The sequence below is a fragment of the Triturus cristatus genome, chromosome 8 (assembly GCF_964204655.1).
Source record: "Triturus cristatus chromosome 8, aTriCri1.1, whole genome shotgun sequence".
Lineage (NCBI taxonomy): Eukaryota > Metazoa > Chordata > Amphibia > Caudata > Salamandridae > Triturus > Triturus cristatus.
The window spans coordinates 643,233,559-643,258,341 of record NC_140591.1 but is presented as its reverse complement, the minus strand read 5'-3'; the positions used below and the strand labels follow the sequence as shown (position 1 = coordinate 643,258,341).

Here is a 24,783-nt window from a genome sequence, read left to right as displayed (position 1 = left end):
GTGTGCAGCAACAAAATTATAGACACAACAGCACTAGGAAGAGGAAGAAGCAGGGAGTGGGGGCAGGGGGAGAGATGGGCAGAATGGCACACATGCACAATTAAGTACAACACACATATAGACTAACAATGGCCAAAATGAAACACACCAACAAGCAGCACAAGTCACACAACCCGCCAACATCACACCACTGAACGAGCATAGAAGTGAAAACCACGCTGCATTCATACAGGATGTGTACAAAGGCCAGTCGTTGGTGTTGTGGGATGTCTGCGACCGTGGTCATCATGGATGAGATGCCCAGCATGTGGCACATGGTCGAGTTCACTGTGTGTTATGTTGCCAAACGGCTGCATCTCCCTCCCACAAGCCCCCACACTTTTGTATGGTGCGCTGTTGTATCTCGTGCTCTCGTACGGCACACCATTGTAATGCCTATTTGCGCATGTCCTGCTACATTTCAACTACAACATCACAGTGCCGTTTGGAGGTGGTGCATGCCAGTTTACAACATCAACTGCTGCGGCTCTTGTAGCAGGCCACACTAGAACACAGAGACACACTTACCGCACTTCCTGTACACGGAAATGTCCGAGACACCTCGTTCCCCTTGCCGGATAGGCACACCCCTGCACTGACCTGTGAACCCCAGACCAGCACACGCCAGTTGTGCATGCAGGAGGATGCATGCGTAGCTACACATCCAGGCTCACTGCCAACGCTGAGGTGACAGCACACTGTGATGTTGCAGGGCTCGTGCCTATCATGCTAAGCCAATGACCACCGGGACACACTTACTAAGATGTGGGTTTGGGGGGCATTGGCGGTCCTGGAGTTGTTGAGATGAGTCTTCTGGCCCTCATGGGTATCCCTGTATCATGCTCATTGACTCTATGGTACCTGTGGGTGTTCTGGTGTGGCTCTTGGCTGTGTTCCCTTTCATGGTGCAGGTAGTTGTCCTGCTTAACACCAGCAGAAAGCAGGTGTAAAATCCCTGGTGCTAACATTTCTTATCGCCGGAATTTGTTTCGCATTGCAATTGGTGTGAAAGTTGTGATGTGATTTTTTTCGTGTGTAGAACAATATACGAACTGAGCAGCGTATCTCATCAAGATCCAGCACCTGACGCACTATTCCCAATCAATATAATTACAATGAGATTTCTTAATAGATTTTGTGTGTACACTGTAAGTGCAGCCAATACCTCAGTGCAATTCAATACAGGATTTTAGTATTTAGAATAAATCGGAAAGGTGCACCTCGTGCCTTTTTGCACGGGAACGGCTACTCTCCATTTCCTTATCAGCACTTTAACGGAAGTAAAGTTGAGATAAATCTAACACACTATTCAGAAGTTGGTGCAAACTGCAGATATCACCAGTATTCCAGCGATAAGTGCCCCAAAATTTAACACCATGGTGGACTCCATCAAATAACAGTTATAAGAACAAGAAAGAGTCACACACCAGTTAAGAGAACAACCAAAAATGTTATTTTTTTTTTTTCAAACTTTATTTTTTATAATAATAAATATATAAACGAAAAACTATTTTCAAACTTTATTTTTTTATTAACATATATATGAACAATAAACTAATAAACAAAATGTAACAACAATAATAAAAAAGAACAAGGCGGAACACTACTGTGGGGACAATGGATGTCGATGACAGACCTGGAAAATAAGAAAGATTGTTAAAAAAACAACAACATGGTATTCTCAACAAAATACCATAAGAAACAAATCACAGATATATAAAATGCATACAGATAACAACATTTTATAAGTTTAACTTACAAAAACTGTAAATGTTGCCGCTTTAAAATATTTACCGAATCTGAAGAAAATGTTTTGCAGAAGGCACCACACCAACAACGTTTTTCTTCAGTGGTGAGGAAATGTTTTACTTTTTCCAAGGAGCAAACAAAGACCAATGCCACCTTCATCACTCGCAAGATTTGCCAAAGAGTTCTGTTACGAGGAGATCCTTACAAAAAATACTCGTGCGGCACAGCAAGTATGATGAAACACCTAAGGACCCTTCATCCAAACAATCTTGCACGAGAAGAGTGCAAACAGATGAGAAACACTCCTGTTCTGTATCTGTAAAAAAGAATGACAAATAAATGTATATTAATAACTTTCAAATGTATACTATTCCATTACTGTACAAACACATTTTATATAAAAACTGACTATGAAACTATAGCCCTGAACCACAAGTGTGACGATCATTAAAACACTACATGCATAGTGCATACTACTTTGAAGCAGTTCATGCCCTAAAGCCTACCTCACTAAAAGACTACATGCTAACTGACTAAATGATTACAGTACTATAAGGAGACACACTGGGTGACTCACAGGGTGTTTGCTAGAAGAGTATGAATACTAACTAGGGAATAGAAGGTGTGAAACACAACTGTGTAGGTGATTAGAGGACTGCATCCATACTGCATAGGCATTTAAAGCAGTCCATGTGCTAAGGCCTGGCTCACTGCATGACTACTTGGGTACTGACTGAATGATTATCGTACAGCAAGGAGAGTGCCTAGGTGAATAAGTACTCTTTTGTTGGTATGTGCATGTCCCTCCCTAAATCACTTCCTAACTGTCCCTTAAATCCTTTTTTCTACTCCCTCCAATGTAGTAATACGTTTTCCCCATTTTTCATACACTCACCCATCCCTCCCATATTCACTACTACAAACATATACCTACATGTGCAGATTTCTCTGCAGTGGGAGCGGAGAGCTCCATACATAAAAGATAGGAGAGGTGTGTACTTCTGCATGTAGGTTAGGGAATAGAATGTTGTAGTATGTCAGTAGTATTATTGTAGTACAACTAAATGTACTACTAAATGCAGGTTGTGAATAGACCCCCATGTAATCATTGAAAGTGCCACATTTTTACAAGCAATTATAAAACTGATATTTTGGACAATTCTTTTATTCCTTGATATTACCAATGTTCTGCAAGAATGCAGTAAATATATCATAGTCAGCCTTCCTTCCAGCAGGGATCAATCAGCACCTGATGTTCTGTTACATCCTAAAGCTTAATATTGAGGTTTAATAGATGGTATTGTACTTACAAGTGTTGCCTGCTTCCGTTATAGACTTTACAATTCTGGTAAGATAATATATAATGTTAGGACTTTGAAATAAATGACTACTATTTACCATTAATCACGTGTTTCGAGCATTCTGTAATTTTTCGACATCCAGGAATATTTTTTCCAGTTGAAAACACACAATGCATTATAGCTGCCACTCCCCCCGACTAGTTGGACTTCTTAGATAACATTAGGGATTTTGAACAGCTTACTTATGCATTTTTCAATTTAAGGACGTGTTTGAAGTATTCACTTCATTTCAATATCCAGTGAGCCCCTATTTCCAGTGGATACCTCAATGCATTATATTCATTGCTTTTCCCCAACTATTCCTTGAAAATTGCTAACTTAATACTAAACCACTGCTACATTATTCTTGATCTGCTACTATTGTGAAATGGAGTGGCAGCTTTTTAATTACTGATGAGACAAAGGATATGTTCTTATACTCCATGGTGATTTTGTGTGTTCTATTAACAAAGGTTGACATTGACCATAAATGAAATTAGCAAAATATTGACGAATTCTGCATTTCATCTATCAATGGGAGGTTGTAGTATAATGACTGCAGTCTAAGCTATTCAATTTGGCCCTAAATCTTTGGACTCAAATAACAAAGGTATTTTGGCAGTGTTTTACTACTACAGAATTATCCACCACAAATGCATTTGAAATTCGCACTAGTAAATCCCATGAAGAATATTTCAACCAGGAGGAAAAAATGTGTTTTAGGCTGACCTTCCAAATGTTTAGAATTGTAAGGTACAATAACACTGTTTTGCCAATGGTAGAAAGGTGGAAAAGTACATTCAGGAGGAGCTTTAGGGCTTCATCCATACTTTTACAATTTTCTACATGAATTTGACCCACTGTGTTTGGTTGCATTTTTTCTCTCATATGATTAGACATCATTAAATTTGCCTAACCCCCTGGAGTTAACTGTACTAGTGGTACGTGTGAATCTGGGCATAGATTTAATAGGTATTACAGGGTGGACTCCGAGGGCCAGTTTAGAAATAATGACTTGCCAGGGGAGTCAGTAAATCCAGTAAAATGTCTGCAGTTAGTGTTCATTTCTTCCATATACTTCACCAAGAGAAAAATCTCCTAGTAAAATGCACATGATCTACAATGTTCCTATTGATTTTGTAAATCCCAACTCACATTACTGGTCCTTTGACAGCAAGTAAAAATATGCTAAATAGATAAGATAAAAAAAGCACTACTCTCCGCTGGGGTTTCTTTGGTCTGAGCTCAGACACCTGTCTGTAAGCAGACCTCTTGTTTCTAATAGTGCAAATCCTTATGAATGGGCTTTGGGTTAGCCTCTTCCTCATGATTGGATAGCTGTGTTAACTATCTCAGTCATGTCCTCTTGATTCTATGGCATACCTCCTTATTTGGCCCACCAGGAGTATTTCGGTCACAAACTGTTATGACTGGATTAGTTGTATCCTTCCACTGCATACCTTGGGGGACTCTTTTTCTAATTTGTCTTGAGCATTCCATGTTATGTTCTATTGAACACTCAATATGAGTGTGTGGTTCTTTGCCCATTACCAATGCTTTGTTTCTATACACTCCTCTCTGTTTATGACCTTTTGAATCCCATTAATTTCTCCCATATCTTCCCTGCTTGGTTACATCAACCTGTGGAGCAGACAAATAGCTTAGAGTTGGCAGAACATATATTTATAAGATCATTATTAAATCTTCCAACAAACACACCATTAATGCCGGTCTGGCTAGATCTTGGTTTGTAGAGCATTAAGCATGTAGCGGAGCTGAAGGTTTTAGTGTTCTAGGTTAGACTATGGACCACTAAAACTCAGACGTAGCTGAAATACTAATCCTTGATAAATGCAACTAGGCGAGTGACTTGGCTCAGGGAGGTTAGAAACTGGCAGCTGAGATTGGGATTGAGGGAAATGTGTAAGGATCCCAACCTCCCTGATGCAAGAAGACCTTTTAAAAGCAAAGTTTTGGAATTACATTCAGGATTCCTTTTATAATTCCATAGAATCTGGTACCTTAACAGAAATTTTCCCAGATTTTAAATGTACATTTTTCCTTGAGGCAGTTATGGATAGATATGGAATTTTGCCCTTGAATTACAGTAGAAATAAATGGAAGTATACTACTATACCTCGGCTGTGCCCTGTGTGCAGCCTCAGTCCTGAAACTGTAGACCATTTTATGCTTTTTTGTCCCATTTATGTTCAGGTTAGGAAAAAGTGAATAATCCTCGATTGTGGTCTTCTATCCTTCATGCGACCAGCAGAAGCTTTGCGAGTGGTAAGATCAGACACCACAAAATGGCTAGTGTTCGCTATACAAGATACTTGCTTTACACCTGGCGCATTGGGATCAGGGGCCAGATGTAGGCAATCCACAAATATTGCATTCTTAATACCGAATTTTACCGATTCGGTATTAAGAAATCGGTATTTCTTATGTAGGTAATGAATCAAAAAAAAAAATACTAATTCCTTAATGTTCCTTATTACCGAATTAAATAATAATAAGTAATAAAAATAAGGAATACCTACCCATTCATTCCTATGGGCTTGGAGGCCCATACGAATGAATCTAAAGCCATTCTGTATTAGCGATACGGTATTACCGAATCGGTAATACCGGGAGGTATTTCAAGGGTGCCAGGGTGTCCAAAGGACACCCTGTTGCACCCCTGAAATGTGCCTGTGTGCACATGTGGCGCACATACATGCCCTAAGGGCATGGATGTGTGCCACATGGCACTTAAAAAAAAGTTCAAAAGTGAATTTTTCAAGGAATTCGTTAGTGGTAATTAACAAATTCTTAAAGCACATAAGCACTCTTTTATGTGCTTTCTACATTGCATTTACTGAATCGGTAAATACCGATTCGGTAAATTCAGATTCGGTAAATACAGATTCGGTAAATACCGAATCATCACCTACATTAGGAATGGCAAAATACCGGTCGGTAACCCTGACATTTACCGAATTTCGGGGTTACCGACCGGTATTTAGCCACCTACATCTGGCCCAAAATCACTAACCACTACTAAGTAATATGGTTAACATAAGTGCATTAGGAATTTGACTACATTATAATACATTTTTTGGAGATGTTAAAGTTGTTGACAGGGTTTTAATCCTAGAGATGCACTCATTCAAGTGTACGGCAACATGAGAAATTGAATAACGCATTAGATGAATAGGCAAAGGGTCCCCAATCCCTATTGCATCCAGGTTCCTTGGGCACAGTTTACCTATTAGTGATGATGATATTATATTTTTTGATATATTTTTATACCATGCTCATTTCATATTATTGTGACCCTTTTATTGTATGTCTGTTTTTAACATTGTATGATCTATTTTTCTAAGGATGATTGTTCTGTATATTATTATATGAATGATCATTAATTGGTCGAATAAAGCTACTACTACTACTACACCAACCTGTGCTTTCTGTTCTCACCGCCTCCTGCTCCTCGTGTAGTTTTTATAATTTCTTTAACATGTTGGAATATGTTTCCAAACTACTCACATCCTTTTTCGTACTTTGTACACATTTCCTCTGCATACATTTTTACATATAATCTACTGCTCTTCGGTGGTTGTCTGCTTTGTGAGAAAGGTAAGTTAAAAAAGGCATCATAAAACATGTATGTGCACTCACAACAATGCAAACATAAACACATGCCACAAAGCATTCATGCACATGCATCACAAGTAGGGCTCCCGGTGTTATGGTATTTCACCCCTGAGGCGGAAGCCGGGGGTTTGCTCCTTATCTTTTTAAAATTGTATTCTTGGCACTGTTTGGTGGTATTTTAATCGCAATTGTTGTCCTACCTTGCTGCTTCTGCTTCGCGCACTGCTGGGGGAAGGTCAATCTCCCGGCATCGTCACCTCCCACGTGACTCGGGGCCACGCCCCCTTTTTACTAGCCACGCCCCCTCCCGGAGGCTTGAAAAACGCCGCGCTGAGCAGCAGCCGGTGCTGACACGCTATTTCACCCCTGAGGCGGAAGCCGGGGGTTTGCTCCTTATCTTTTTAAAATTGTATTCTTGGCACTGTTTGGTGGTATTTTAATCGCAATTGTTGTCCTACCTTGCTGCTTCTGCTTCGCGCACTGCTGGGGGAAGGTCAATCTCCCGGCATCGTCACCTCCCACGTGACTTGGGGCCACGCCCCCTTTTTACTAGCCACGCCCCCTCCCGGAGGCTTGAAAAATGCCGCGCTGAGCAGCAGCCGGTGCTGACACGCTATTTCACCCCTGAGGCGGAAGCCGGGGGTTTGCTCCTTATCTTTTTAAAATTGTATTCTTGGCACTGTTTGGTGGTATTTTAATCGCAATTGTTGTCCTACCTTGCTGCTTCTGCTTCGCGTACTGCTGGGGGAAGGTCAATCTCCCGGCATCGTTACCTCCCACGTGACTCGGGCCACGCCCCCTTTTTACTAGCCACGCCCCCTCCCGGAGGCTTGAAAAACGCCGCGCTGAGCAGCAGCCGGTGCTGACACGCTATTTCACCCCTGAGGCGGAAGCCGGGGGTTTGCTCCTTATCTTTTTAAAATTGTATTCTTGGCACTGTTTGGTGGTATTTTAATCGCAATTGTTGTCCTACCTTGCTGCTTCTGCTTCGCGCACTGCTGGGGGAAGGTCAATCTCCCGGCATCGTCACCTCCCACGTGACTCGGGGCCACGCCCCCTTTTTACTAGCCACGCCCCCTCCTCCTCCCCATTACTATGTTCATCACTCGGAAGCGCAGCGGACGAGCGCAGCGGGCACTTCCTCGGCACGCCGAAGACACGCCAAAGACTAGCCCATCTGTGCCCGTCCGGGCCCGGACGGGCGTAGGGCATACCACTCTGCTTAACTCGTCTAGCCCTCGGGCCCCTTTTCACAGGTATTCGCGGGACACATTGCTTGCTCTACGCACGGCCAGACACCCCAGCTGTTGCCATTATTGGATTGAGGGTTCTACATTTAGACATTGTCTTGTCTGTCGCCCGCACAACACTTGCAAGGACCCTGACCCATTGACTATGGCTCTGCTTAATTGCAGGTCACTGCCTTGTCATGCCACGGAGGTTCACTCTGTCCTTTTGGACCATAGCCTTGATGTTTTATTTCTGACGGAAACGTGGCTGACTTCAGGTTCCGACCCCGACATTATCAACGCTCTCCCCCCAGGATACCTCATGTTCCATCTTGATAGGCCGGATGGGAGAGGGGGTGGAGTGGCCATTGTCTATAGAGACACATTCTTATGCAAAGCAGTAGACTGCGGCATCAACAACGCTGAAAGTTGTCAGTTCACCCTTTGCGTCTCCTCTACTGTCTCTATTTCTGGTCTCCTTGTGTATCGGCCCCCCGCTACGCTAGGGAACTTTGTGGATTCTTTCATGGAGGCTGTTATCCCCCTGGCTGCTGCCTCGTCCAACTTTGTCATTCTTGGGGACTTCAACTTTCATTTTGACGACCCCAATGACGTAGTAGCGAGGGATTTTTTAAGTTCACTCAGGGCACTGGACCTACATCTCGTTAATATGGGAGCTACTCATACTAGAGGTCATCAGCTTGATGCGGTTTTTGCTAATTCTGCGAACCTACTGGCTCTCCAGATGCTGGCTCTCCCTTGGACCGATCATCATCTCATTCCGTTTAGCTGGTTGCTGGGGAACCGGAGAGACCCCGCACCAAGACAACATATTGTGGAACGACTCTGGTCGAAGCTCCCGGTGGACAGTTGGGCGGAAGAACTGGCTAAAACCTGTCCTCACCCCGTAGATGACCCCAACATTGCTGATCAGCTTTTGGGCGAATGGCTGACTAATTCTCTGGACTTACTGATCCCGAATAAAAGGAGGCTTGTCAGGGAGAGAAGAACTGGCTCTGCCCCCTGGTATACCCCCGAACTTAGGTGCATCAGAACCTCTTGTAAAAGGCTTGAACGTGCTTGGAGGAGAGAGCAGACGGAAGAAAGCCGGGCCAATTACAAAAGGGAGTTGAGGAAATATAAAAGCGCACTGAAGGACGCTAAAAAGATTTTCTTTAGCAACAGGATTGAGAGAGCAAGCAATTCTTCTGGAGAATCGTTTAAAATCTTCAAGGAACTTCTGAAAGCCCCGGTCCCCCCAGTGCTGCATGATAACCCCAAAGAAAAATGTGAGGAACTGGCCAGTTTCTTCCATTCAAAAATAGAGAAAATCTTATCTTCCTTACCCACTATTCCTCAAAGCCATGAACTGGTTACTAGCCTCACAAGTCACTCGATTGAGCTAGCATCTTTTGGCCCCTTCTCGGAAGAGGAGGTGATAAAAGTCCTGTTGGAGATGAAGAGTGGCTCCCCGAGTGACCCAGCTCCCATAAAACATCTTAAGCTTGTGGCTAACACCTTGTCAACTCCTCTGACTGATCTCTTGAACCTCTCACTCGCTCAGGGCACAGTGCCCCAGAGATGGAAAAAGGCTGTGGTGAAAGCCCTATTGAAAAAACCAGGACTGGATCCATCCAACTTGACCAACTTCAGGCCAATTTCACTTCTGCCTGGATTTTCTAAAATTGCAGAAAAGTTGGTCAACCGTCAGCTCTCTCACCATCTTGAGTCTAACCACCTGCTAGGAGATTCCCAGACTGGTTTCCGCCCCGGCCATGGAACTGACACTGCCTTGCTGGCAGTAGTGGAGGAGGCAAGGAGCACTCTAGATACAGGAGGGTCAGTGGCAGTGATCCTCCTGGACTTGAGTGCTGCCTTTGACACCGTGAGTCATCAGGTGCTCCTCCAACGTCTGTCAGAGGTAGGTGTCTCAGGGACGGCCCTGAAATGGTTGGGATCCTTTCTTTCTGAACGTTTCTACCAAGTCTGGGAAGGGTCAGAGCAATCTGCCCTAATCCCTCTTCAATGTGGAGTCCCGCAGGGCTCATCGCTGAGCCCTACCCTATTTAATATTTATATGACTCCACTTGAAAGAGTGGTCGCCCCTTCGGGGGTGAAGATCATCAGTTACGCTGATGATACTCAGCTGGTGGTGGGCCTCACTCAGCTGGCGGAACAACCTGAGGTGTTACACGACTGCCTTGCCAATGTTTTTCGTTGGATGTCTATCTCCGCTCTAAAGCTTAATGGAGGTAAAACCGAGCTGATGCTCCTGGGCAACTCCAGCCCCTCCATTATTGCGAGCTGCTGGCCCCGGTCTCTTGGTGACCCACCATCCCCCAAGAAGGAGATCAAGTCCTTGGGAGTATGGTTGGAAGAAGACCTGTCCTTCAGGACTCATGCCAGGAAGACCGCAGGGGTTTGCTTTGGTTTACTGAGATCAGCCCGAAAGGTGCTACCTCTGCTTCCTGACTTAGCAAGGAAGCTGTTGATACGTGGCCTGATTCTATCGAGGCTCGATTATGGGAATGCGTTGTTTCTCGGTGCTCCTGAAGCGACTTTCAAAACCCTCCAACAGGTGCAAAACGCAGCTGCGAGAGTCCTTATGGATGTTCCCAGAAGGCAGTCTGCTGCCCCGGCCCTCAAAGCGCTTCACTGGCTCCCCGTGAAGGAGCGAGTGAAATTTAAAGCGCTATGTACAGCCCACAAAATTTTACATGGCAAAGGCCCCCCCATCCTTGCTAACATGGCCCGTCCTTACAAACCCCCACGTCTGCTGCGCTCGGACCAAAAACACCTTCTGCAGTTAGCGAGAGTAAGAAGAGCTCGTTCTGGGGGCAGGCGTTTCTCTGTGCAAGTGGCCTCTCTCTGGAACTCTCTGCCCCTCAAGATTCGCTCAGAGGCCAAGATCCTACCCTTTAGGAAACTTCTTAAGACCCATTTGTTTCCATAGTAGTGATTAGCTGTGTCTCTCCTTTTTGGTCTTTTGCGCCGGGATGCCCCCGGGTAAGCTGAGCGCATTATAAATTTCATATTATTATTATTATTATTATTTTTTTTTTAACATTTCCGTCTGTATTTATCCATATTTATTTTTTGGCCATCTTATTGGTATTTATCTATATTTATTTTGTGTTTTGCGAATTTATGGAGTCTTAAAAGGTTATATTTCCACATGTATTTAACTGATGAACAAGCACTCATACTATGCTGCCTATCGCGTTTTCGCAAATTAAGCAGCCACATGTAGTAAAACACTACATCTACAGGAAATATCAGCATTATAGTGCAAATATATTTTGGCATACGCCTGCATTTAGGGAAACCTCAACCTTTTTTTACCTTGCCATGCTGTGTATCTGCTCAGCTGTTTCTGGAAATTATGAAAAACATCATGGAGATTCCCCAAAAAGAAGCACAATTTTCCATATTTTTCTGCTTTTAAAAATAAATACAGATAGGAAACACATTTTTTTCTGTCTGTATTTATCTGTAAATAACAGTAATAACGGAAAACTGGGATTCACAAGGTATACATGAATATCGGCGACCATTTTGGAATGGGTTTTCTTTGATAGAAAACCCAATGTCTTTAATTTCTCTTGACGCATGCATTCACATTTGATCAGTAAAAAGCATAGGCAAAGCCAGTGGCTCTGTCTTTTAAAGCCGAGGCATATTTACCTTGCCAGTCCTTGTATTATTTCCTCTCTCCGCCATCTCCTTCAGCGCTGAATAGATTTTCTTATGGTTCAGAATTGTGTATTGGACTTTCTTCTCTACTGCATCAATCATACCGCCCTGAAACCAAAATTCCGAGGTGTCTTGCATTGCTACTTCTATTGCTTACTAATCAATTCTAAATGTTAAGCTTTTCAATAAGAACATGAATTCCTCCATTGTGCATCCCTAGTGCACATGTGTGCAGTGGAAACGTTTGGCATATGTGTTCCTGCAATATGTCTGCTAAAATAAAATGTCAAAGTATGTCAAAGCAAACATCTAGCCTCATTAATTTGAAATGAAAATGCATTTTGAGTAATTGCATCAGTCATTACTTCCGCCAATTCTGCATGGGTCTGAGAAATTAACTGAAATATATCACTTACTTTCAATTAGGCACTCCATGCTAATTGTATCACTGTTCATTTTACATTCTTGGAAGAATGTTATTATTTATTGACTTAATTTCAGCTTCCGCGGCTCTTGGGAAATGAAGGGGTTTGTACTATGTGGAACGGAATGGTGAGATCATGATAACCCGTCAGGAAGAAATTAGAACTTTCTTTACATCCAGGACAAATTACAGGAGACACTATTATTGCGGAAGTCATGTTGTTTCATAAAAAAGAGAGCACTGCTTTCAGCTCTGTTGGCAGTTTCCAAGCGATTTCCACAATAATATCTATTTTTTTCTGTCTGTGATAACATCTACACATTCTGGGGCAGATTTACAAGCCCCTTGCACCACTTTTGCGTCACTTTTCCCATGTTAAAAGTGACACAAAAGTGGCGCAAGGGGCTTGTAAATCTGCCCCTCTGTCTTTTGCCCATCTTTTTAAAGAAAATAAAATACAAAACATACAGTTTTGAGATCAAGCGACACATACTATCAAGACGGGCAACGCAATATGACAACCCACGCGACAGATATGCCAAATAGGAACTTTATATGAATAGGGTAAGGTTTTACAAGTTCAAAATTCAGCAAATTTTGAATAAAACGTCCTGCCTATTTGCTGTCTGGTTCTTGAAACGCCAACTAACGATATCGCATACTCCAACACATCATCCTCCTCCTCCAGACACTTTTCTGACTCCTCATATCAACATTATAGACCCTGGGCCACCAACACCATCTTCCCCATTTCCTTAAATCCCATTTTGCGCGCCTGACCCCATGATATCACCAGCCGCGGTCGGTAGTAGGAGTAACTGCAGGGCGGTGACGTGGGGAGGGGCAGGGTGGGGGGTAGTAAACTATGGATTACGGAGGTTTACAGGTAAATTTACATATAAATTAATAAAAACGAATTTCGTTGCGTGCACTGCATCGCATTTGGGGATGCAGTGCACGCAACAAAATTTGTTTTATTAATTTATATGTTAACTTACCTGTAAACCTCCGTAATCCATAGTTTACTACCCCCGACCCTGCCCCTCCCCCTCCCCACGTCACTGCCCTGCAGTTACTCCTACTACCGACCGCGGCTGGATATCACCACCCTTCAGTTAGGTATAAAGCCATTAACTTGTCAGTTTAAAAAAAAGCAAATCACACCATCTTGAAGCTTAACACAATTTCCACACTGTCTCCATCTTGGCTCAACATTTCCACAGTTTTGCCCTCACACCCTGTCTCATTGTCTCATGCCCCATACACAATTTGCAAGACATTGACGTCTATTCTACAGCTCACCACTTTGGGCCATATCACATCAAGTGAGCACTGGCAGTGGCCACAGTTTTGGGATGACTGGCTGCTTAAGTGGTTGAAGATCTGGATCAGCACTATTTTACCACCTTAGAAAGTGGTAAATGGTTTCTTGTCGCTAGAACTTTGAAGGCATATGTGCTGTTTTTGGCAGGAAATTAAGCAACATTTGTTGTAATATCTAAAGTAAACAACTAAGCATAACATATACACAAAGTGACATACCACTACAATTAAAACATAACATGGCATATCACAACAAAAAGGTCTAAACAGACTGTTAACAGTGCAATATTGCAAAACTAAAGACAACAGCAACAGAACACATCATCTGCAAAGCAAAATGACATAGAAAGTGTACACAAACGTTCTTTTCTCAATTTACACCTTCAGAATCCTGTTTTCAAAATATGTTGGTACAATGTGTTCAAAACGGGGAACAACCTTTACAACGCAACTTTTACAACGCACTACACTTACAACGTATTTTTTACAACGCAACATCCACTACAACGCATTCCATTACAACGCAGGACACTACAACGCATTTTTAAAAACTACCTTTACAACGCATTCCATTACATCGCATACTACCTTTACAATGCATACCATTACAATGCATAATATTACATTAAAACCCCTACACTATCCAACATTTACCCTACTGTTGCACCCCCTGGAGTTAGAATAGTAATTTTTACCTCTATACTATCCAACACTTACCCTACTGTTGCACCCCCTGGAGTTAGAATAGTAATTTCTACCCCTATACTATCCAACACTTACCCTACTGTTGCACCCCCTGGAGTTAGAATAGTAATTTTTACCCCTATACTATCCAACACTTGCCCTACTGTTGCACCCCTTGGAGTTAGAATAGTAATTTTTACCCCTATACTATCCAACACTTGCCCTACTGTTGCACCCCCTGGAGTTAGAATAGTAATTTTTACCCCTATACTATCCAACACTTACCCTACTGTTGCACCCCCTGGAGTTAGAATAGTAATTTTTACCCCTATACTATCCAACACTTGCCCTACTGTTGCACCCCCTGGAGTTAGAATAGTAATTTTTACCCCTATACTATCCAACACTTGCCCTACTGTTGCACCCCCTGGAGTTAGAATAGTAATGTTTACCCCTATACTATCCAACACTTACTCTACTGTTGCACCCCCTGGAGTTAGAATAGAAATGTTTACCCCTATACTATTCAACACTTGCCCTACTGTTGCACCCCCTGGAGTTAGAATAGTAATTTTTACCCCTATACTATCCAACACTTACCCTACTGTTGCACCTCCTGGAGTTAGAATAGTAATTTTTACCCCTATACTATCCAATACTTACCTTAAATGCAATGTAATATTATGCGTTGTAATGGTATGCGTTGTAAAGGTAGTATGCGATATAATGGAATGCGTTGTAAAGGTAGTTTTTAAAAATACGTTGTAGTGTCATGCGTTGTAATGGAATGCGTTGTAGTGGATGTTGCGTTGTAAAAAATGCATTGTAAGTGCATGCGTTGTAAAAGTGTGCGTTGTAACGTCATACATCCGTTCAAAACAGGAGCTATCTAAACCCCTTCGGTGCTCATGAGCACACGCCCAACGTGGCTCATGACAGAACCGCTCCATCATGGCAACCACCCATGGGGAAAGCGCTAGCGCTCCCCCCATGGGCTGCCCATCTGCACCCCCAAGCATTTCTTCCGCTGCCACCCCTGACCCCCCTTGGCGATCCTGTGATGTCAGCGTGCACAGGGCGTGCCGACGTCATCAGGAAGCGCTGGACGCCTGGAAACCATTTGTGTCCAGGGAGGCATAGGTACATTTCTGTGCTCCAGTGGGGCGGGGGGGGGGCAGATCGTCAGGCATTGAGGCATCGGGGGAGAGGAAAGAGTGTTTTCTCTCCCCTGATGTCTCAATGCAGGGCATTCCTGCTGCACGATTGCACACAGCCTCGCTATCGTGCAGCAGGAATGCCCCCACTAGACATCAGGGATGTTTTTTCTTTAAAGGAAGGGACCCCTTGGGCAAGGGTTGCTTCCTTAGGGGGCTAAATTATTTTAAGACTTTTCTGTCAATTTTTTTTTATGTGTACTCTGCCCCGCCCCCCCCCCCCCCCCGGGCAGATCAGCCAGTTTATGTGGCCTTTCAGGAGGGGCATAATACCCCACTAGACACCAGGGAGCTCTTTAAAATTTAAATGGAAGCGGCCCGGTTATTTGGCCTTTCTGGCCCCAGGGCGGGGGGGGGCAGAAAACCCCACTAGACACCAGGGACTAATTTTAAAATGGAAGCAACCCCTTGGGCAAGGGTCGCTTCCAGGGGGCATATTTTTCATATGTGTATTCTGCCCCCACAGGTGCAGATCGGCCTGTTTTTTTAGCCTTTCTGCCCCCGGGGGAGGGGGAGGGGGGCCAGAAAACCCCACTAGGCAACAGGGATTTTGTTTTGTGTGTATTGGAAGCGACATGGTTGCTAATAATAGCAGTATGTTTGGCTTCTGTTTTTTGACTGTCAAAAACTTTTTGCATTTGTGCCCGATCTGTATATTGTTGTCTTGTGAGTAATTGGTTTTGTTTTTTCTTTCTAGGGGGATATTGTTGGTTTTTGCTGTCTCTCTGCAGAGTAGGTGCTGGTGAGTGTACCTGTCTCTTGCAAGTGAATCGTATAGTTTTTGAGTATATAGATCTTTGTGATAAAGGCACACATTTCTTTTACCTACTTACTTTGTACAGTGTTCGTTGTTGTTGACTTGTTTGTGCAGTCTCCTTTTTTAGTAAGGATAATGGCTAGCAGCAGGGATACTGCTCAGCAGGTTGTTGGTATGCTTTTTGAGTCTTCCTCTGACCATGGTTCAGAGAATGACTGCATCTGAGGCAGAGGAGGGAGTGGAAGATTCAGCCAGTGAGTTTTCTCTCCACATGGGATCATCGGATGATGAAGCTACTCTCAGTGCGGATGAAGCTGCTCTTAGTGCAGATGAAGGGCCTGTTTTAGAGGAGGACATTGATGTGCCGATAGTGCAGCAAGAGGCATCTGGGCTGCAGCCTGGGGCTGCAAGGCTTCCAGTTGGAAGTTATGACCTCTGGGTTGCCCCAGGCATGGTGCAGCCAGCATTGCCAGACTTTACTGGTGCTCCAGGGGGTAAAGTGAATACAGAACATTTTTGCCGATACATTTTTTTCAGTTGTTTATGGACAATTTATTTTTGGCAGAGATTGTTGAGCAGACTAATTTGTATGCTGAACAGTTTTTGAGAGACAATAGTACCAGCCTTAGGCACCACTCTAGAGCTACCTGTGGACTCCCACAAATCTGGAAGAGATGAAGAAGTTCTTGGGTTTCACTTTTTGATGGGCTTGCTAAGGAAGCCATCAATGTCTTCACATTGGTCTACTAGTCCCTTTATGGCAATGGCTATATTTCAAGCAGTCATGAGTCGTTATAGGTATTTGCTTCTGCTTCGGATGCTGCACTTTGTTGATAATGGTTTAGCGTTGCCACAAGATCACCGTGCTTGTGACCGTCTTTTTAATATTTGGCCTGTCATTGATCACTTTGTAGATTGATTTTCTGAGATCTATGCTCCAGGGAAAGAAATATCAGTGGATGAGTCTTTGGTCTTGTTCAAGGCCCGCCTGGTTTTTAGGCAATACATTCCTAGTAAGAGGGCATGCTATGGAATTAAGTTGTATATGACAGTAGGACTGGATATGTCTCTAATTTCAGGGTGTACACCGGTAAGGAATCCAGAATTAACCCCCCTGGTTGTCCGTCCACTTTTGGAGTGACTGAGAAAATTGTGTGGGAACTTGGTAGAGGACTTTTTAACAAAGGACACCATTTATATGTAGGTACCTTCTACACTGGCGTGTGGTTGTTCAGGGAGTTGTCCAAAGTGGATACTGTTGCTTGTGGCACAATCCACTCTAACCGTAAAGGTTTCCCAAAAGAACTTGTTTGTTAAAAGCTTGTGCGGGGACAGTGCAGTGCGTTGCGTTGCGAGGAACTTCTAGCTGTGAAGTTTTCAGACAAGAGAGATGTTTATATGCTGACTACCATCCATGATGAAAGCACTTCATCTGTGACTGTTTGGGCTCAGGTTGCTGAAGCGCGCAAACCTGTGTCCGTTTTAGACTATAATAGGCACATGGGTGGTATTGATAGAGTAGATCAGAGGTTGGAACCTTACACTGCTCTTCTTAAGGCTTACATTTGGTATAAGAAGTTAGCTATCCATCTTTTCCACTTGGCAACCTTTAATGCTTTTGTTGTATTCAAGGATTCTCGTCCTGAGTCAAATATGACTATTGCGAAGTTTCAAGAGTCTGTAATAGGCAGCCTTGTTGTAGTGGAACAGGCAAGTGATCCTAGAGTTGGAGTGGTGGAAGATGTGGCTAGACTGAAAGATCGCCACTTCCTTATCACATTCCTCCCACACCCTCAAAAGACTTTCCCAGTAAGAGATGTAGAGTCTGTTGGTGAAGAGGTACGCAGAAGGAGACTCGTATATACTTCCCGAGTGTCCTTCTAACCCTGCGCTGTGTGTGCCTGCTTGTTTTAGAATGTACCACACGCAAAATAATTTGTGGGAGCATCAATGAGTGGTAAAGTGCACTGCCTGGTCTCTATTGTTTTATATTTTTTGTCAGTGTCAAGGTTGGCATTTGTGCAATGTATTTAGTTTCAGATTTGTATCTATTTGCAATTTGTTTGTATTTTCTTTTTTGTATAAAAAATCCTAAATGTGATGGTGGTGTGTGTAGGCTGGCACTTGGCTGGTGGTGTGCATGGACTGGCACTTGTCTGGCAGTGTGCGTGGACTGGCGTTTGGCTGGCGGTGCGCGTGGACTGACGCTTGGCTGACAGTGTACGTGGACTGGTGCTTGGCTGGCGGTGTGCATGGACTGGTGTTTGGCTGGCGGTGTGCGTGGACTGGCGCTTGACTGGTGGTATGCATGGACTGACGCTTTGCTGGTGGTGTGTGTGGACTGGCACTTAGCTGGCAGTGTGCGTGGACTGGCGCTTGGCTGGCTATGTGTGAGTTGTGACTTGCTGCTGGTCAATACACACACTGCTAGCCAAACGCCACTCCACGCAATCCGTGAGCTGGTGTGGTTGCTGTGTCAGGAATGTGGGCGTGTGGAAGTGATGGGACCCTTGAATGGCGCTGTCTGCTGGTGTGAGTGTTGTAATGTGCTGGGCCCGCGGCTGACGGTGTGAATGGTTTTGTATGTGTCACACATATGAAAGGTGTATGAAAGGCCTGTAAGGAGGTTGGTGCCTTGTCGTGGCTTTACAGCTCACGAGCTGTGAGTCAATGGTTCATTTTCTCATTCTTTCAATTATTATCACTGCATTTCATTTTTGTGAAATCTCTGGTTACTACAACTGTATATACTGAACCATCACTCACCCTTGTGCCAAATCCAACCAGTATGTATGTGTGCTTGAGGAACAGGTGGTTGTGTAGAAATATTTGTCTTTTCTGTCTTTCTCAAGCATGGTGTACCTGGTCCCTTTTTGTGAAAGTTGTAATGTGTTGGTTTCGTACCTGGTGATGTGAATGGTCTTGTGTGTATCACGTATGAAAGGTGTGTGAATGGCCTGTAAAGCGGTTGGGGCCTTGACGTGGCTTTACAGCTCACGAGCTGCGAGTCACTGGTTCAGTTTTTTGTCCTTTCAATTATTGACAGTGCATTTCATTTTTGTGAAATCTCATGTTAATAAAATTTTATATACTGAACCATCACTCGCTCCCTCGTGCCAAAATCCAACCAGTATGTGTGTGTGCTTGAGGAATAGATGGCTGTGCAGTAATCTTTGTCTTTTTTGTCTCTCTGCCAAGGTGTACATTTCATCTAAGAAAAACCTACCAACTGTAGAAATTGTCGTAAACTAAACACCCATGGGAGTACATGGTGATGTCTCTCTTGTGGATCCCAACAAGTTATCTTACCCACAATGTCCTGCAAACCTCAAAATGTGACTGTCATATTTTCCTTGCATTATTGTGCCAAACTTTTGACACTGCAGAAAGAAACAACAAATTTCTAAGCCCCCAGCATTTCTCCAAGTATACCAATAGAAATGGTACCTCGCTTGTGTGGGTGGGCCGAGTACCCACGGCAGAGAAGGGCCCAAAACCTAATGAGGTGACATCAAAATTACCTATCACAAACCAACCTGGTTTTGCAAGGGGAGTCCCATGAGTTTTTGGCCCTAGGCTCGGCGGCCATCTAGGGAAACCTACCAAACCTACACGTTTTTGAAAACTAGACACCCGGCGGAGTCCAGTGAGATATGGCTTGCGTGGGTCCCCCAACATTCTCTTACCCAGAATCCCCTGCAAACCTCAAATTTAGCTGAAAAAATAACTTTTTTCTCAAATTTCTGTGTGGGAAAGTTCTGGAATCTGTGTGGATCCACAAATTTCCTCCCACCCAGCGTTCCCCTAAGGTCTCCCAATAAAAATGGTACCTCACTCGCGTTGGTGGGTCAAAGACCCGCGACAGGCAACGGCCAAAAACCTATTTAGGCGACATCAAAATTACCTATCACAAACCAACCTGGTTTTTGCAAGGGAGTTCTCATAAGCTTTTGGCCTTGGGCTCGGCGGTCATCTAGGGAAACCTACCAAACCCACACATTTCTGGAAACTAGACACCCGGGGGAGTCCACCGGGGAATGACTTGCATGAGTCCCCCAAGATTCAGCTACCCAGAATCCCCTGCAAACCTCAAATGTAGCTGAAAAATCACTTTTTTCTCATTTTTTTAAATGGGAAAATTCTGGAATCTGCATTGATCCAAAAATGTCCTCTCACCCAGTGTTCCCCCAGGTCTCCCAATTAATATGGTACCTCACTTGTGTGGGTAGGGGCTGTATTTACAAGGACACGAAAAGTCATGCAGGGTGGTTTTACATGTCCTTGTAATTATGGGGCTGCAAAATGTGCTGCCAGTGCATCACAACAAGTGACGCACTGGCGGCGCAAAGGGCTTGTAAATATGACCCACAGTTTGTTGGCTGTGGGCATCCTGTGACACCACATTGTCATATACTGCTTGATAGATATTTTGAGCCACAAATGAAAGTTGGGGCACCATTGAAAAAGACAGAAGACAATAAAAATACATTTCTTGAGCATCCTCCAACTGGTTGCTTAAGGATCTTGTTTTTATCCTATGATTAATCTGTCTCTTGGTTTGTTGTGGGTACAGTGCCTGCTTTGAACTGGATATTAGCGTTAGATGTGGCAGGACACTGGTTATTTCTCAATAGCACTCCTGAACACACTCCTCCCCTCAGAGCAGAAGTTTAGTGAAGCTAAATACTTCACCCATGTAGAAAATGCCCTGACACATGCCATTTTGGGCCTATTTTCAATAACGCATAAAAGAACTACTGAAAAACTGGGTAAGGCTGGAACTGGAAACTTTTACCCCATTGATTAGGTAGTGTCCAGGAGTCATCCCCACCCACTAGTTGGTGCAAGGCATCAAAGTAGCACCTCCAAGCAGGAGTCTGAAGGACTGGAATGTCTCCCTCTTGTATCAAGGACAAAGAAGTGGATTCCTAGGGCCATTTGGGTGACCTCCTGTGTGGCTACAAAGAGAGAACATGCTGCAAGAGGTCTTTGCCCTGGAGGACCCAGCTAACCAATAGCAATTGGATGAGGATTGGACTTTGCAACGACCTCCGCTGAAGTGAATTTTGGCCCCAAATTGTTGCCCCTGAGGTCCGGGAGCAGTAGAAATGATGCAGAGCAGCTGCTCTAAAACCCATGAGAAGTTTTGACTCAAAAGAAAAGGTCAGAAGGTAAAATCTTTGACTGGGACAAACCTGATTGGTGTATTTGACCCGCGTTCCTTTGCTGTCGGGCTGAAATTACATCTATGTCCCAGTCGACAGCGACCATAAACGATCTATCAAGCTTAGTGGTTTCTACCTAAAAAAAAAATTATTCACATATCTGGTTCTGCTAATTGAATTGTTTTCATCTTATTGTCATTCTGTTTTTAACATCTAACACTAATTTCCTAACTGAGTTTGGGATTTTTATTGTTTTGCATTTATACTTATTTCTGTTTTGGTACCACATAAATACTTTACAAATTGTCCTAAATTAAGCCTGTGTGCTCGGTGTTATACCTACTAAAAGGTTACGCTCAGGTTAATTCAGTCACTACAAGGGTTGACTCTGATAAGAGTTGTGATTATTCCTTGAGGTGGGCAGTCACCCTCTCCAAATAATAATCCAATTTCTTACAAAATGAATGAAATATAAACTCATGTAAATATATAAATACATTGTTTTCTGTGGGGAATGTCAGATTCATCCAGGTAACTAGCTTGATTCATGAGGCTTAACCTTCTATAGGGAAATTGTATGTACGTGGGTGGTAAACCCCACTCCACTGGCAGAGTTGGCGAAGTTTTTGCCACTCCACTTGGAGCAGAGAGTTTGGCATCAACAGCTCAATCAACTACTGGCACAGTGGAGTTTACCAACAGGCACACCATATCAAGGAAACCATGACATTCACAATGTCCTTTTTCAGCTTCTTCACTTACCACAGATAAAGTGAAGATCGAGAACCATCGGTGGAGCACAAAGGGTCTGAACTATGCATGATATGCGAGCTTCCAAGGACCAAAGTATCCTGTCTAGCAGCATAGCTTTAGGACAGGTTCAAGGTCTGCAGGGTCAGTCTGCCAAAGTTTTCAAGCATCTGAGCGCACATGCGTGCTGCTGGCAGAGATGGTGCCCCGCAGTCCAGTGCACTTCGTGTTGCAGCCATGGAGGATGTGCCTGCCCTGGTGAAGACAGTATCAGAGCTGATGGTGATGGACATTTATGACATGACTTTGTTAGTTGGCCAGGAGTTTGAGCAGCACATTGACCTGCACGGCTGTGAGGCCATCGGCCAGCTCATGCTCTGGGCAGTGCTGGTGCTGGAGATCATGGAGGTGCTGGTGAACTGCAACTCTGTGGATCCCAAGCAGCATGAACATTGGCTGGAGCTCAAATACTTCCACCTCGAGAGGGTGGAACGGCATGAGAAGGACAAGAAGCACAAGAAGGTGGGCTGTGGTTGTTGTGGCTGAAGGTGAACTAAAATAATTTTATGGTGGAGAGAGGTGGCAAAAAGGACCCAGAACCATCTGAAAGTGATTTTGGCTGTGTTTTGTTTGAGGTATCACTTAATGGTGGGGCCAGGGGTGCTTAAAAGTATAACCTCCTGAACTAAGCAAGGGCTGCTAAACAGTGCCTTTTCTGAATCATACAAATAGAAGTCCTTGAAACAGCCCAAACCGTTTGCTCATACTGGGAAGGCCATTTGGTTACACTTCGGGCTCAGGTATGTATGGATTATGGTCTTATGACAGTTACTTTATGCATCAGTACTTAGGACTGACTCCTTCCATGCCCCCTTGAACCTAGCGCCCCTCCCACCTTGCTGCACACTCTGATTTGCGCCCCTTGTATTTAAATCAATGAGTTCTGCATAATAAGCAGAGAGTGGGTGAATCATCCGCCGTTTTCAGTCTGCAAATCACACGCATTACCAGTCCAATGGAGGTGAAATAATGCGGTCTGCACCTCTCGCCTCCAGTGAGTGGCTAGGGGTGACTGAGTAATACTCTGCACGTTTGTGGAACTCTGCAGAATTTGTTGGAGTTATATGGTAATTTTGAGCAATTCCACAGAACAAAACTCTTTGCACTCCGCCAATAGGTGAGGAACAACTATCCAAACAACCATACGCTCATGTAATAATGAGTCCAGAAAGTCCAAACTAAATTTGATAAAATAGAAAGCTATTAAATAACTACAACGCAGAGGAAATTAGATGTAAGAATGTAATGTTATGAAAAATACTAGAATCACACACTTGGAAAGCTAATGTAATTAAAAGTTGGACCATCATTATTTTACCAAAAAAGGATCCACTGAAGCACTTTATGATATCCAAAGAAATTTATAACACCTTGTTCAGATTGATTATACCATGACTGGCTTCTGTAACTGTGCTCCCTGCTGAAGTGTTTGATTAAACAACTGTTCCTGTTTTGCTAAATGCCTCTTGTCTTTTGTTTTTTCAAGGTAAATTCATATTTGAGCAACACTACTCGAGCTCAATCTACAGTGCTCATAATTCTTTAAACCTGAGGTCCTTCCCACCATCCCACCTGGTTGAAACAAGGTGTGGGGCATGAAGAAAAGGGACAGATGACTCCCAGCATCCTGTGAAATGGGATGCAGCTGCATGGAACTGTGGTTCAATCACTCAGCTGCGTGGTGGCTCAGAGTGGAGAGAGAGGCCCACACTGGGGCAGGGGCAGCATCCCTGAGCAATGAAGCTGCAAGAATGCTGCTGCACCACAATGGAGATACGAGAGGCAGGGGGCTGAGCTTTGGGCCCCTGATGGCTAGAGGTGCTTGGGGCACCCCCTGAGCAATTGGCTGCACGAGGTTCCAGATAAGTGGAGAGGTCCGTGTTGAAGATGAAACAGCAGAGGTGGCACTTGCAGAGCCAAGGGACTGCAAGCATTGGCAGTGGGGGCAACTGGGGCCCTGCGCCATTGATGGGGAACAATTTGGTGCTCTCCTGAGGGTGGAGGTGTCATGAATGGGGCTATGACCAACTACTGAGTAGAGGCCTCAAGCTGAACTGGTGCGAGCGAGCTGAGTTTGGCACAGGGATGCACCAGGAGGGCCTGGATAGTCACGGTCATTGCTGGAGGGAGCTGGGGAGTCTTCAGAGCCACACTACCAGGCACCGGACACTATGATTGGTGCATGCAACTTGGAAGCCATCTGAGAAACTGGAAGCCAGGTAACAGCCCCTCCATTGGTTACAGTGAGCTCCCCAACTCAACCATACAAGGGTATTTCTAGCGCCCCAACATGGCACTCTGCCACTTAAATTATAACATGGTGCAAAAGTCAATGTTTACCTGAGCACAGGGGCGACACTGTGAAGGCACTTGCTAATGTAATTGCCTTTGGACTACTTTCTTGCATCTTCTGCCTACACTTGGACATCCTTGATTCTCCTCTGCTGATCCACTTCTGGTCATGGTTGCACAAGGCACAGTGGCGAGCTTCTAAGATAGAAGTTGATTCCCTCCGCCCTCTCTGCCTAACCCACAGATAATCAAAGTGCACACAATCTCTGGAGGAAAACAAATAATTTTATTATTATTACAAAGTGCTTAAAGAGGTGGCTAAAATGTTATTGATATATGACTGAAACATATTCCTGCCCCGTCCCCTGACCAGGCCTGCCCCGCCCCCTGACCACGAAGGAGTAAAACCTGCCGCTTCCTGTGAGACC

The 24,783-nt window shown here is 44.1% G+C and overlaps 1 protein-coding gene across 1 annotated transcript in view; it reads left to right on the top strand.

Annotated features, from left to right (window-relative positions):
• LOC146802509 (uncharacterized) overlaps positions 1–22,076 on the top strand; it is a 283,337-nt gene extending 261,261 nt beyond the window's left edge. The window contains exon 8 of the mRNA XM_085623762.1: positions 22,003–22,076. Coding sequence (XP_085479888.1) covers positions 22,003–22,076 — 74 coding nt within the window. The remainder of the gene's footprint in view (positions 1–22,002) is intronic.
• The last annotated feature ends 2,707 nt before the right edge of the window (positions 22,077–24,783 follow it).